This window comes from Sinocyclocheilus grahami, unplaced genomic scaffold (assembly GCF_001515645.1).
Source record: "Sinocyclocheilus grahami isolate Dianchi unplaced genomic scaffold, SAMN03320097.WGS_v1.1 scaffold42.1, whole genome shotgun sequence".
NCBI classification, from domain to species: domain Eukaryota; kingdom Metazoa; phylum Chordata; class Actinopteri; order Cypriniformes; family Cyprinidae; genus Sinocyclocheilus; species Sinocyclocheilus grahami.
This window is the reverse complement of record NW_015505221.1, coordinates 1,633,865-1,648,870: the sequence shown is the minus strand read 5'-3', so window position 1 is coordinate 1,648,870 and position 15,006 is coordinate 1,633,865. Positions and strand designations below refer to the sequence as shown.

Here is a 15,006-nt window from a genome sequence, read left to right as displayed (position 1 = left end):
TAACATAATTAAAAAAATTATTTTATTTTATTACATTAAAATAAAAATATAGTCAACATTACTGGATAATAAAAGTAAATAAAATTGGATGTACTCTTAGATATGTTCATAGATATATGAACCTAGCAATTGTGCTTTATAGATAAATATTACACAGGCATAGGGGCAGATGGCAGTCTCAGTAGTCTACCTTCACTGCATAGCAGCTTCCTGTCCATGTTTCAGACTGTGAAAACAGGGTAACAGATCCAATTTAGTAGGCTAGGCCATCCCACCCTCTTTGGGGAAAATCCATGCTAATCAACTGAAGTTACTCCTCATTTTAAAAATATTATTTGATTCCCAGTGCCAAATTTTACTTGCATGTCATGCAGCATCGTAATGCTTAAATTTACAAAAAAGTCCATAACAGATATATTGCTACCCAGAAAATCTGTTCAACAATAAGAACATCTATGGGATAGAGAGCATTTAGGACTCTATGAAATAGATTTTTTTTTTTTCGATTATTATATATTTTTCCTTGATTATGGGGCATGAAACAATGCAACAGGCTTTTTTTTCTTTTCTGCAGACAATGGCTGTGGGAGTATTTTGAACTACTTGACATGGTCATTATTTCATAACCATTATTTTCATAACCATTGGGGGTCATTTATCTGACCAGCACAATTCCAGGAAGTGTTATTATAGTGATATAACCACAAACAACAGCAGCAATATTTCTTACATGCTCACAGCAGCATGTTGTAGATGTATTGGCAGTAGAAAGTCTCTGTACTTGCTCTGCCGCAGCACCAGTGTAGCAGATCTATTCCGCCAAGACCAAATACATTAACATTGACTTGTACATTACCATGCCAATCCCTCCGAGAGTTGTCAAGACAGAAATATTTTTCATAATGCTCATTATGGATAAGCCTAGTGACCTTAAAATGTTTTTGGATTCTTAAGCCACACTTAAAAATGACATTGCATGAGATAATAAATATCAAACCAAATGGCATCTGCAAATAAATGCAGTATAAATATTTTTTTTAGCCAAAAGGTCCCATTTTCAATGGCGTTGAGAAGTTCTAGCAGCAGAGTAACCACAGGTGTAAAGAAACACATTAATTATGAACAAGTGCCACAGAGAGTACTTAATTTTGAACAGTAAGATTTTTATTATGATATTTTAAAACCCTAACAAACTTATTTTTGTTTTGCTATATGTTTGTCTTCGGCTGTATTTCTTTAAAGTAAACACCATTTAGTTTGAAATCTACTACAATCCACTATAATGCATGAAATACAACTTCATTAATTGTATTTAACTAAACTGAACTGAACTACAGTGCACAAACACACTAGAAATTGCAAATGAGGCAGCTAGCACTGAGAGTAATGGGTCATACAGTTAATATTGTGCACTTGGACAAGTGCAAATGCCAGATGACAACACACTTCACATCTCCAAAAACTATTGGACTATTGGGCACAGTGGGGTTTGATTTACTGGCAGGTAGCCAAGAGAGAATCAGGCAAACATTATAATCCTACTTTTAGACTTTTAGAGATTTTAGGCATTGACTAAAACATTTTGTATGACCAAAACATTAGATCTCAATGCATTTCACTGGTTTGGATACATAATTATTTTGAGAATAAACGTCATTCCATATATTAAAATATTTTTTGTAATATCTGATAAATTATCTAAAAAAATACAACAATAAATATTAAATAAAGCAGTAAAATATTTCATAAAAATAAAATGGTAGTAAAAAAAAAAAAAATCGGCTTAATTTTTACTATAAATCGTGAACTGCCAAATAAACATTCTAACATTTCTTGACCTCACATATATGTGCTTGGCATATCATTTTGGATGCTGGCTTAAAAAGATCAGACTCACCTTATCAGACGGTCTTGTGTGTAAACAAGCAGAGAGAATGCCGATAACTCAAGAGCAATGCCAGTCTCTTTTCCTATTGAATCTCAATCCCTCCCACCCTGCCTCTCTCTCTCTCTCTCTCCTGCCACCCCTCTCTATCTGGTGGCATGTGCCACTGACACATGATTGTTATTGTGGTTTCACATTAGCACCCTGATTAGTAATGCCTCGATTTTACACAGAAAAACACCACTGCAGCAAACTGAATCACTACAAATGTTACTGTATTTCAAAGAGAAACTGGAAAAACGATCACTTTATGATTTATTCTGGCCTGTTTTGCAAAATTATTCACATACCTCAAGTCCATGTTGGTTTGAATATGCTTCTCATGTAGTGTTGCACTCAACCCTGCAATGTAACTGTAAGAGAAAACCGTTTATTACTCAGATGTTTTAACGACCACCTAAGTACAAACAGATCTGCTTTTAAACAGCTGTCTGAACCGTAGGGGTCAGCTGCCCTTTTGCTGATGCTGTTTCTTAAGTAGCTCTCACCTATCTTCCTGTCTATCTGAAAGAATGGCTGCTTTAAGACACCAGATGGATGAAAGCTTCGATGGCTACCTCTCTGCTGTGATCTTGGCAGGCCACCAACGTTGGATTTCAGAAAGTACGTCTCACTCTGAGACAGAGGCAGTTGTTGGTCCTTCTTCTCCATCTGGGTTAGAGAAGATGCTTTTTTTCTGTTAAACCCAGCAGGCAGCACAAGACAACAGACTAGATGTGCCAACACCTAAAAGAAAGCAGTCTGATATACATGTAAAGAAAATGTTCAAGTCTGTTAAGACAGCAATGTATACCTAATGACAACTTAACAGGCTGCTACAAACAGGAACATTAACTTCAGAACAAGTTATAACATTGAATGCATATTCATATTGTAAACATAGAAATAAAATACCTTGGCTCAGTGATAACGAATAAAAAAAAATGCTTTCACATGCATTTAAATTCAGTATGGCATTCCCTGAAATTATTGTACATGGATAGTAAACTGCCATCTAGTGGTCACAATCCAGAAACACCAAACAATGTAAAAAAAAAAGTCAAAGTATGTCACCTTGATGATCCCTAACAAGACAACAAACCTAAATACAATAGAAAAGCTTTATTGAAAATTGACATTACAGGACTGTACATAAATAGAAAAATTATAAACCACTGTATGACCAAATGTGAGAGGAGTAAAAAAAAAAACAGCATTAAAAAAAATTATCACACTTGGGTATTTCATACATGTTCTTGCATTTGTAAATGTGCAAATATTAAAAATACAACATTATACAATCTCCCACTTGCAGAAACTGCATGATGCCTCAGACTACAGGCACAATAATAACATTTCAGTCCATACAAAGATCACTTCTTTATGTTACATCAAAATAATAAAAAATCAATACCTGAAAACTTGAAAGGCTCTATTGTTCATAGGTTTTTCCAAGACACAAATAAACAGTCTATTAAAATACAGAACTAGACATATGTGCACAGTAAAAAGCGTCACAGCAGTCTTATTTTTTGAGTACTTGCTGTTAAAAATGTTCATGGGAGGAACCAAACCATAAAAAGTTCAGTTAAAACCATAAAAGCATCAGTTGTTTCAATTATCCCATAATAATTTAAGACATCTGAATATGAACCAAAAATCCTCTCAGCATTCAACACACGCAGCTGCATCACGGATACACACACACACACACATGCACGCACGCACACACACATGCACGCACGCATAATTTTCACCTGAGCGTCACACCACCAGACTCTCTCTGCTCACAGCTCCATTCTGGACAAAGAAAACACAGCAGAACTTTGTATAAGTATAAAAATATAACATAACTGAACATTAAAGCACTGTATCCTTATCTGCTGAGCTTAACTTAACATTGACAAAGAAAAAAAGTCTGAATTTGCCATGGAAAATGACCAGAAAAATGTTTTACTTTCATTACTTTTTAGAATGTTTCAGCTAAAGATGAAAGCTTGTTTTAATCATGGTAGCATGACCCCGTTTTTTTTCCCCCAGCAGGGCCCTTGACTCCTGACTTGCTGAACTCTGTACCTAGGCACATAAAATAGCTAACTAAATAACTAACTAAATGGCTGGTTCTTGCCATTCAGCTGTGAATATCCTTCTTGTCATTTTGCATACTAGTTTCTTTCTAATATCACTGCTCCACCCTGCTTTTTGAATATTTTATTATTCTGCATCATTCTTACTCGTATGCTGTATTTCTTTAAAGTAAACACCATTTAGTTTGAAATCTACTACAATCCACTATAATGCATGAAATAATACAACATTAATTGTATTTAACTAAACTGAACTGAACTACAGTGCACAAACACACTAGAAATTGCAAATGAGGCAGCTAGCACTGAGAGTAATGGGTCATACAGTTAATATTGTGCACTTGGACAAGTGCAAATGCCAGATGACAACACACTTCACATCTCCAAAAACTATTGGGCATTCATCCACAGTGGGGTTTGATTTACTGGCAGGTAGCCAAGAGAGAATCAGGCAAACATTATAATCCTACTTTTAGAGATGAAATAATTTTAGGCATTGACTAAAACATTTTGTATGACCAAAACATTAGATCTCAATGCATTTCACTGGTTTGGATACATAATTATTTTGAGAATAAACGTCATTCCATATATTAAAATATTTTTTGTAATATCTGATAAATTATCTAAAAAAATACAACAATAAATATTAAATAAAGCAGTAAAATATTTCATAAAAATAAAATGGTAGTAAAAAAAAAAAAAACGACTTAATTTTTACTATAAATCGTGAACTGCCAAATAAACATTCTAACATTTCTTGACCTCACATATATGTGCTTGGCATATCATTTTGGATGCTGGCTTAAAAAGATCAGACTCACCTTATCAGACGGTCTTGTGTGTAAACAAGCAGAGAGAATGCCGATAACTCAAGAGCAATGCCAGTCTCTTTTCCTATTGAATCTCAATCCCTCCCACCCTGCCTCTCCCTCTCTCTCTCTCTCTCTCCTGCCACCCCTCTCTATCTGGTGGCATGTGCCACTGACACATGATTGTTATTGTGGTTTCACATTAGCACCCTGATTAGTAATGCCTCGATTTTACACAGAAAAACACCACTGCAGCAAACTGAATCACTACAAATGTTACTGTATTTCAAAGAGAAACTGGAAAAACGATCACTTTATGATTTATTCTGGCCTGTTTTGCAAAATTATTCACATACCTCAAGTCCATGTTGGTTTGAATATGCTTCTCATGTAGTGTTGCACTCAACCCTGCAATGTAACTGTAAGAGAAAACCGTTTATTACTCAGATGTTTTAACGACCACCTAAGTACAAACAGATCTGCTTTTAAACAGCTGTCTGAACCGTAGGGGTCAGCTGCCCTTTTGCTGATGCTGTTTCTTAAGTAGCTCTCACCTATCTTCCTGTCTATCTGAAGGAATGGCTGCTTTAAGACACCAGATGGATGAAAGCTTCGATGGCTACCTCTCTGCTGTGATCTTGGCAGGCCACCAACGTTGGATTTCAGAAAGTACGTCTCACTCTGAGACAGAGGCAGTTGTTGGTCCTTCTCCATCTGGGTTAGAAAAAATGCTTTTTTTCTGTTAAACCCACCAGGCAGCACAAGATAACAGACTAGATGTGCTAACACCTAAAAGAAAGCACTCTTTTATATACATGTTAAAAAAAATGTAGGCTTCTAGTCTGTAGAGACAGCAATGTACAGGACCAATGACATCTAAACTGGCTGCTAAAAACAGGAACTTTAACTTCAGAACAAGTTACATTTGAATGCATATTCATATTGTAAACATAGAAATAAAATACCTTGGCTCAGTGATAACGAATAAAAAAAAATGCTTTCACATGCATTTAAATTCAGTATGGCATTCCCTGAAATTATTGTACATGGATAGTAAACTGCCATCTAGTGGTCACAATCCAGAAACACCAAACAATGTAAAAAAAAATGTCAAAGTATGTCACCTTGATGATCCCTAACAAGACAACAAACCTATGCTTTCACATGCATTTAAATTCAGTATGGCATTCCCTGAAATTATTGTACATGGATAGTAAACTGCCATCTAGTGGTCACAATCCAGAAACACCAAACAATGTAAAAAAAAAAGTCAAAGTATGTCACCTTGATGATCCCTAACAAGACAACAAACCTAAATACAATAGAAAAGCTTTATTGAAAATTGACATTACAGGACTGTACATAAATAGAAAAATTATAAACCACTGTATGACCAAATGTGAGAGGAGTAAAAAAAAAAACAGCATTAAAAAAAATTATCACACTTGGGTATTTCATACATGTTCTTGCATTTGTAAATGTGCAAATATTAAAAATACAACATTATACAATCTCCCACTTGCAGAAACTGCATGATGCCTCAGACTACAGGCACAATAATAACATTTCAGTCCATACAAAGATCACTTCTTTATGTTACATCAAAATAATAAAAAATCAATACCTGAAAACTTGAAAGGCTCTATTGTTCATAGGTTTTTCCAAGACACAAATAAACAGTCTATTAAAATACAGAACTAGACATATGTGCACAGTAAAAAGCGTCACAGCAGTCTTATTTTTTGAGTACTTGCTGTTAAAAATGTTCATGGGAGGAACCAAACCATAAAAAGTTCAGTTAAAACCATAAAAGCATCAGTTGTTTCAATTATCCCATAATAATTTAAGACATCTGAATATGAACCAAAAATCCTCTCAGCATTCAACACACGCAGCTGCATCACGGATACACACACACACACACATGCACGCACGCACACACACATGCACGCACGCATAATTTTCACCTGAGCGTCACACCACCAGACTCTCTCTGCTCACAGCTCCATTCTGGACAAAGAAAACACAGCAGAACTTTGTATAAGTATAAAAATATAACATAACTGAACATTAAAGCACTGTATCCTTATCTGCTGAGCTTAACTTAACATTGACAAAGAAAAAAAGTCTGAATTTGCCATGGAAAATGACCAGAAAAATGTTTTACTTTCATTACTTTTTAGAATGTTTCAGCTAAAGATGAAAGCTTGTTTTAATCATGGTAGCATGACCCCGTTTTTTTTCCCCCAGCAGGGCCCTTGACTCCTGACTTGCTGAACTCTGTACCTAGGCACATAAAATAGCTAACTAAATAACTAACTACGCACGCACACACACATGCACGCACGCATCATTTTCACCTGAGCGTCACACCACCAGACTCTCTCTGCTCACAGCTCCATTCTGGACAAAGAAAACACAGCAGAACTTTGTATAAGTATAAAAATATAACATAACTGAACATTAAAGCACTGTATCCTTATCTGCTGAGCTTAACTTAACATTGACAAAGAAAAAAAGTCTGAATTTGCCATGGAAAATGACCAGAAAAATGTTTTACTTTCATTACTTTTTAGAATGTTTCAGCTAAAGATGAAAGCTTGTTTTAATCATGGTAGCATGACCCCGTTTTTTTTTCCCCAGCAGGGCCCTTGACTCCTGACTTGCTGAACTCTGTACCTAGGCACATAAAATAGCTAACTAAATAACTAACTAAATAACTAACTAAATGGCTGGTTCTTGCCATTCAGCTGTGAATATCCTTCTTGTCATTTTGCATACTAGTTTCTTTCTAATATCACTGCTCCACCCTGCTTTTTGAATATTTTATTATTCTGCATCATTCTTACTCGTATTTATTAGTATATACGCAATACATTATTTGCTTGTATATTGTTTACATATAGATTACTTCACATTTTGTACTAATTCTGAAACGCATTACATACCATGATTATTGCACAACAATGATCAATTGAACTATACTGTAATATGAATTTAAATAAAAATTAAACTCAGCCAGGTACTAATAAACCAGTTTAGTATTATTTATATATTATTATAGTATTTATTAACATTTTGAATTAGCATTTATTTTTTATTTTCATAAACAAAAACTATTTTTAATAGGTTTAGTTTAAGGAAACATTAACAACACCAGCAAGGCCATCTGGATTTAGCTGGATCCCCCAGCAGGGCCCTTGACTCCTGACTTGCTGAACTCTGTACCTAGGCACATAAAATAGCTAACTAAATAACTAACTAAATGGCTGGTTCTTGCCATTCAGCTGTGAATATCCTTCTTGTCATTTTGCATACTAGTTTCTTTCTAATATCACTGCTCCACCCTGCTTTTTGAATATTTTATTATTCTGCATCATTCTTACTCGTATTTATTAGTATATACGCAATACATTATTTGCTTGTATATTGTTTACATATAGATTACTTCACATTTTGTACTAATTCTGAAACGCATTACATACCATGATTATTGCACAACAATGATCAATTGAACTATACTGTAATATGAATTTAAATTAAAATTAAACTCAGCCAGGTACTAATAAACCAGTTTAGTATTATTTATATATTATTATAGTATTTATTAACATTTTGAATTAGCATTTATTTTTTATTTTCATAAACAAAAACTATTTTTAATAGGTTTAGTTTAAGGAAACATTAACAACACCAGCAAGGCCATCTGGATTTAGCTGGATCTTTAAAAGTGGTTTTGAGTTCATTGTCAATTCAAAAACAACAAAAAATAATAATGAAATAAACAATACATAAGTTTTAATAAGCTCTTTTGAATCTGGCTCTTACCTTTTTTAAGTTGCTCTTCTTGGACGATGGCAAACTGTCACTGTCCTCAGTGTAGGGAGGGGGTGGAGGTGGGAAGTTGCTATGGTTTCCATGACGATTAGGGTTTCCGGAGGGCGGGGCGAGCGGCAGAGGTGGCGGTCCGCCACGTGGCCCCCTGTAGCGGTCAGAACGGTCGCTCTCGCTGTCGAGCCGCTCGCGGCTGCGGCCTCTCTGCTGCTCGCCCAGCTTCTTTTTTTCCATGGCTTCCCTCAGGAAGCTGTCATCGTATGCGTCCCGACCTCCACGGCCACGATCACGCTCCAGATCCATCAGGTCATCCACTGCTCCACCCTGCTTTTTGAATATTTTATTATTCTGCATCATTCTTACTCGTATTTATTAGTATATACGCAATACATTATTTGCTTGTATATTGTTTACATATAGATTACTTCACATTTTGTACTAATTCTGAAACGCATTACATACCATGATTATTGCACAACAATGATCAATTGAACTATACTGTAATATGAATTTAAATAAAAATTAAACTCAGCCAGGTACTAATAAACCAGTTTAGTATTATTTATATATTATTATAGTATTTATTAACATTTTGAATTAGCATTTATTTTTTATTTTCATAAACAAAAACAATTTTTAATAGGTTTGGTTTAAGGAAACATTAACAACACCAGCAAGGCCATCTGGATTTAGCTGGATCTTTAAAAGTGGTTTTGAGTTCATTGTCAATTCAAAAACAACAAAAAATAATAATGAAATAAACAATACATAAGTTTTAATAAGCTCTTTTGAATCTGGCTCTTACCTTTTTTAAGTTGCTCTTCTTGGACGATGGCAAACTGTCACTGTCCTCAGTGTAGGGAGGGGGTGGAGGTGGGAAGTTGCTATGGTTTCCATGACGATTAGGGTTTCCGGAGGGCGGGGCGAGCGGCAGAGGTGGCGGTCCGCCACGTGGCCCCCTGTAGCGGTCAGAACGGTCGCTCTCGCTGTCGAGCCGCTCGCGGCTGCGGCCTCTCTGCTGCTCGCCCAGCTTCTTTTTTTCCATGGCTTCCCTCAGGAAGCTGTCATCGTATGCGTCCCGACCTCCACGGCCACGATCACGCTCCAGATCCATCAGGTCATCACGACTACGGCTGCGCTGGCCCTGAAAACCAGCCTCACGGAAGGAGTCTCCACGCCGAGGACGAGCATCAGGAGAGTAATCACGGCGCCGACGGTCATCAAAGACAGGGTCGTATCCTCGTCCACTGCTGCTCCACTCGTCATCCAAACTGGACAGGGGAAAGTCATGGGTTAAGAAGGAGTCAAGTTAATGCATTCATTTGGCGTGATTCGAAACTATTCAGTCACTTACCCACTTCTGCCGCCTCTATCCCCACCATCTCGGCGTGCTGGTGGATAGTCATCTCTGTCTCCGTAATTGCGGCTGATATCGTCCAAATTTTCCATGGAGCGTGCACGTCCTCGATTGTCAGGTCCCCACCTGGGCTCATCCCGTCGGATGTGCTGAGAGACGCTGCTGATGGTGCTCATGTTTCCGTCCACATCATCGTACACCGTGGTAAGCTGAGGCGGTCTGGCCCGACCACGATTTCGAGAGTCTGGACCATCGTAAAGTGAGCTCACCTCGCTCATACCATCCACTGGAGGATAGACGGGAAAAACAGAATAAGACCAAAAGAGTAAAAAGGTTTTAATAAACTGAACACCTACAAATCATCCCCCAACCTTGGAAAAACCGAGAATCTACAGGAAACAAAGTTTACACAGAGTTTGTTTCCTTTAGATTGCCTGTGGACTTTTATACACACAAGTAGGACATGTTTGTGAATTCCTAATCCTGTCAACAATGGGTTGATTTAAATGTTCAGGAACCAGCAGAGGACCTTGATCCAGGAACATGTCCTACGCCATATTAAGCACCACTTTGTTATAACCCAACCCTCAGAGTGAAATATAGTGCCCATCTCCAGAACTCACGACGACTGTATTTGCCTGGAGTGTTCACTGGGTGACTGGGGTCATGGTTGGCCAGTTCTCGCTCCATGTAGTAAAGCACCCGAGTTGGGTTTCCATCTTGGTCGGCCTGAACACGGTATCCACTACGGGCTGAAAAACAACACCAACATTAGATGTGAAACAGAAGGCTTCAAAGGGATAAAGTCACTTAAAATGTTATAGATGGATCGATATAGTGAGTGACGTAGTGAAGATCTCTCACTTACTTCCTCCACCATCATGGTCTTGCAGGAGTGGCACTTGAGATCCTGCACCAACTGGAGCAGGATGAACAAATGATCAAACAATTACACTTATTGAAGTAAAACAATGTTGTTAAACTGCTGTTTTTAAGGAAAAGAGAGGACGAGTCTACCTGAGCTGGCTCTGTCAAAGTCTCTGCCATAGCCATTGGAGGGAGGACCAGCAATGCCCACCGGCATAGGGAGCATGGGTATGCCCGGCGCAGCTCCAATTCCATAAGCTGGCTGGCCATACATGTTTGGGGCGTAGACGGTGTGTGCATACTGGCTGGGGATGCCAGACTTTACCATTTTACCAGCCTCATACACTGTGAAGAAGTTAATTTAACATGTTAATTTAGCACAACTAATAATTTAAAACAACAATGCCAAATTAAATCCATGTTAACATATGGAGGCTTTTCTTTGCAAATATTCATACATTAAATATTTTTAACAATTAGTTTGATTAATTCATCATTATATCATGTAAATAATTACTGTAGATTATATATTTTTTAATCAACTGAAAGCCCTATTAAAAACAATTCACACAAAAAGGAATTTTGCAACACTTTTCTGGAACACATTTTACCACGTTCAGAGTTATTATCGTTAACTATAAATAAAACTATTAAAAAGCTTTTGTTAAAGCTAAATCTAAATAAACTAAACAAAAATTTGAAAGTTTACTACTAACTGTAAATAAAAACTAAAACTGAACTAAAGCTAAAACTAAAACTAAAATAAATTAAACCTAAAAATAATTATAATAGTAAAAAAACTAATAAAAATTACAAAAGCAAATAGCAAAATTACTAAATATTTAACTAAAATTAAAACTGAAAACGAACACCGAACTGAATCCTCTTCTGAATCCTCTGAACAGACACATACACATAAAATTATGACAAAATACCCATCTCGACAGTCATTCAGATAAACACAGTCAGTTATGTCTCAAGTGAATGAAAACAGCTGAGAAAGAAATCGGATGTGATGTGTATCATTATATCGGATCCGTGCATCAGGTCTTAAAAGGACAGCGGCCTATAAATACTGCTGCTGTCATTAATGATCATCAAACGACAAAACAGCTGTGATAATAAAAATCTATATTTAATTTATACAGTGAACTCTATGCAGTGTTATTTTCCCTTATTATTACATTTCTGTATTTGAATACTACCAACCTTATTTGTAACATATTCTGTTGTATTTATCTATGCTTGAAATTTGTGTATTTGTTCTTATTTTTACTGGCTGTTCTCTTCTCTTTAATCATGTTTAAACTTTCTTAGTTAATCTACTAGTATTTGCTGTGGTATCAAAGAAGTACTTTGCTTTAAGTAATAAATGGAAAGCAAGTTAAATTGAAATATTTTTCTTTTCTTGCTGATCTGAAAAATTATCCGATCCGTGGGTCAAAAACCGTAATGTGATCCGAACCGTGAGATTTGTGATCAGTTGAACTAGAATATATCATATGAAAATAATACTGACCACTTCAACAATTTTTACTGCCTTTTCATTCAGTTTGATCCTGTAGCGTCTGGACCAATCAAACACACAATATATATTTTGTTTTTATATTTAACAAATGGAAATTAACGTTCTTAGAATTGACAAGACAGTTGACCCTGAGAGGTCAGCTAAATATCTACAGCGGATCTAAAATATGAATAGTTAATTATAACTAGTTATGGTTAATTATTCATATTTCACATGAGCTGATTCGTTACAATCCTCCTAAACAGGGCATTTCTGGCTAAAGGGGAAGTGGAAGTGAAGGCAGTGTGGACTCACATGCGCGGGGACAGCAGCAGCGCTCTGGGCAGCAGGGGCAGCTGACGTAACAGCAGCAGGTGTGAGGGCAACACTGACACCAGCAGATACCAATCAGGAGCAACAACAGCAGGAAGCCCAGGACCACCAGCACCACTAACAACCAGTCTGGAGAACAAGAAGAGAAAAAAACTAAATAAATAAACATTTGGGGGAAAGAGTCAAATCTCTTGCATCAGATACTAATCAGAAGAATGAGGGCATTAAACAGAAAAGACTAAAAATAAAAACGTGTAAATGCAATACTGGCTTAATTTCTGTTTCATGAAATTTTATTTCTGTTTCATTACTTATTTTGGTACTTTTCCACCATCCCTAATGCTTAGTACATGTCATGAGATGGGTGCATTCATCTTCAGGTGTACATGTCTGTCAGTTCTGCAAGCAAAAATTTTAAAAAAGGAAAACAAAAAATGTATTTGACACACATAAAGAGAAACCAGCCGAACAGGTTTTGCCTCACGATACTCTGCCAGGGCTCGACTCCAGCATGCACCGCAACAACACCCTACATGCACAGACACAACATGACTCATGTGCTAACGCAGATCTTAGAAACTATTCTACAATGGAATTTTCTGGTGGAAATTTCATCAAATCACAGACACTCCTCTTGCACCATCTAAATACATCTGGAACCCAGATTTTACAGCTAACAAGAAGCCACTCAACTTACGCACATGGGCAGAAAAGGGCATCACACAACTTCAGCATATCTTTCATAATATTAACCTGGCACCATTCTCCCACTTGGTCCAGAAATACGGCATTGGGAGTAATTGTTTTTTGGAATACTCACAAACCAAATCATCAATTCAATCAAAGATTGACACTAGGACAATTAACCTAGACCTTTCCCCTCCAATCTCAGCGCTAATTAATATATCGAACTCAAAAAAACTACTCTCCAAAATATACAGAATGATATCAAAATCAGACAATACATTAAGTTTACCAAATGTTAAATGGGAATCAGACTTATCTATTACTCCCGATGCTGCCTTCTGGACACAAATCTACAAAAAGATCTACTTCATGACAAAAAATGCCAACCTGCAACTTATACAGTATAAAGTACTTCATAGATTTCACCTAACTGAACGAAAATTATTTTAAAGGGTTTTTACGTCAGAAACATGCTCACATTGTACACTAAACACCCCAGACACATATTTTCACGCCATTTGGCATTGCACCTCAATTAAAACATTTTGGGAAAACGTTACTGACTCACTATCCAACCTTATGGGATGTCACATCCCATTGTCTCCCTCCCTCTGTATATTAGGTGACATATGCATAATCAATTTAAACAATACAAATAGTCAATTACTCCTAGTGGCTCTAACTATCGCCAAGAAAACTATCCTCATGAACTGGAAATCAAGGAACACCATACATATTACATCTTGGAAAAACTTACTAATAGAGTACATCTCCATGGAAAACCTGTCAACTTCCACTCAAAATAATACAATAGAATTACACCCCTCTTGGTTATCGCTCATAAACTTCCATCAATCATGAATCCGCTGACCCTCTTTGTCTGAAGCCATCCTCAATGACACATCTTCATCAATATTTAAACAAGATTGGGGGAGGGGGGTTAGGAGGAGGTAGCAACAATGGCTAATATCAAACCTAATTAAATACTTATAAATGTATTTATTGATTTTTCTCCTTTATTTTCTCTTTCTGTCTCTCTCTCCCCACTCTCATTGTCTTTTGTTTATTATTATTTTTTCTCTCTCTCTTTCTCTTTTCCTGCCTCTGGGCCTCAGTTGGCTGTGGCGTTTCAGTCCCTGCCCTGTGTGGTTCGGATTAGTTGTGGCTGGGTGTGATGTGGGGCTGGGGACCTTGTACATCCAGTTTGTACCAGCTTTGCCCTGGACTTCTTGCCTCTGGCTGGTTCAGCACTACATGCCTTGTTTTTTTAATGCCTCACATATTAGATGCTATACATGCATTTATTGGAATATAAGCAAGGGAAAGAGTAAAAAAACAAACAAACAAAAAAACGTACATACATGTGTGTGTGTGTGTGTGTATGTATTTATGTATATATGTATGTGTATGTACTGTATGTATATAACACACACACACAGGGTAAGTGTGACGTGAGCATGGGGACCTGGGCTTTGCACTGGGCTGGTTCCACGCTGCACGGCATGCTTTTTTAATGCATCTCACACTAGTTGACACACATATACGTCTATAACAAAATTAATAATAAATGCATCAAAAAGGAAATCTATATATATATA

General features: G+C 36.8%; 1 protein-coding gene across 1 annotated transcript in view; it reads right to left on the bottom strand.

The window, feature by feature from the left end:
• Positions 1 to 6,140: 6,140 nt before the first annotated feature.
• LOC107582275 (lipolysis-stimulated lipoprotein receptor-like) overlaps positions 6,141 to 15,006 on the bottom strand; it is a 20,300-nt gene continuing 11,434 nt past the window's right edge. Inside the window, exons 6-13 of the mRNA XM_016268044.1 lie at positions 11,032 to 11,226; positions 10,883 to 10,933; positions 10,638 to 10,766; positions 10,012 to 10,300; positions 9,463 to 9,928; positions 8,652 to 8,981; positions 7,184 to 7,226; positions 6,141 to 6,790 (exon numbers count right to left, since the gene is read on the bottom strand). Of these exons, the coding sequence (XP_016123530.1) occupies positions 7,191 to 7,226; positions 8,652 to 8,981; positions 9,463 to 9,928; positions 10,012 to 10,300; positions 10,638 to 10,766; positions 10,883 to 10,933; positions 11,032 to 11,226 (1,496 nt within the window). The 3' untranslated portion in view covers positions 6,141 to 6,790; positions 7,184 to 7,190. The remainder of the gene's footprint in view (positions 6,791 to 7,183; positions 7,227 to 8,651; positions 8,982 to 9,462; positions 9,929 to 10,011; positions 10,301 to 10,637; positions 10,767 to 10,882; positions 10,934 to 11,031; positions 11,227 to 15,006) is intronic.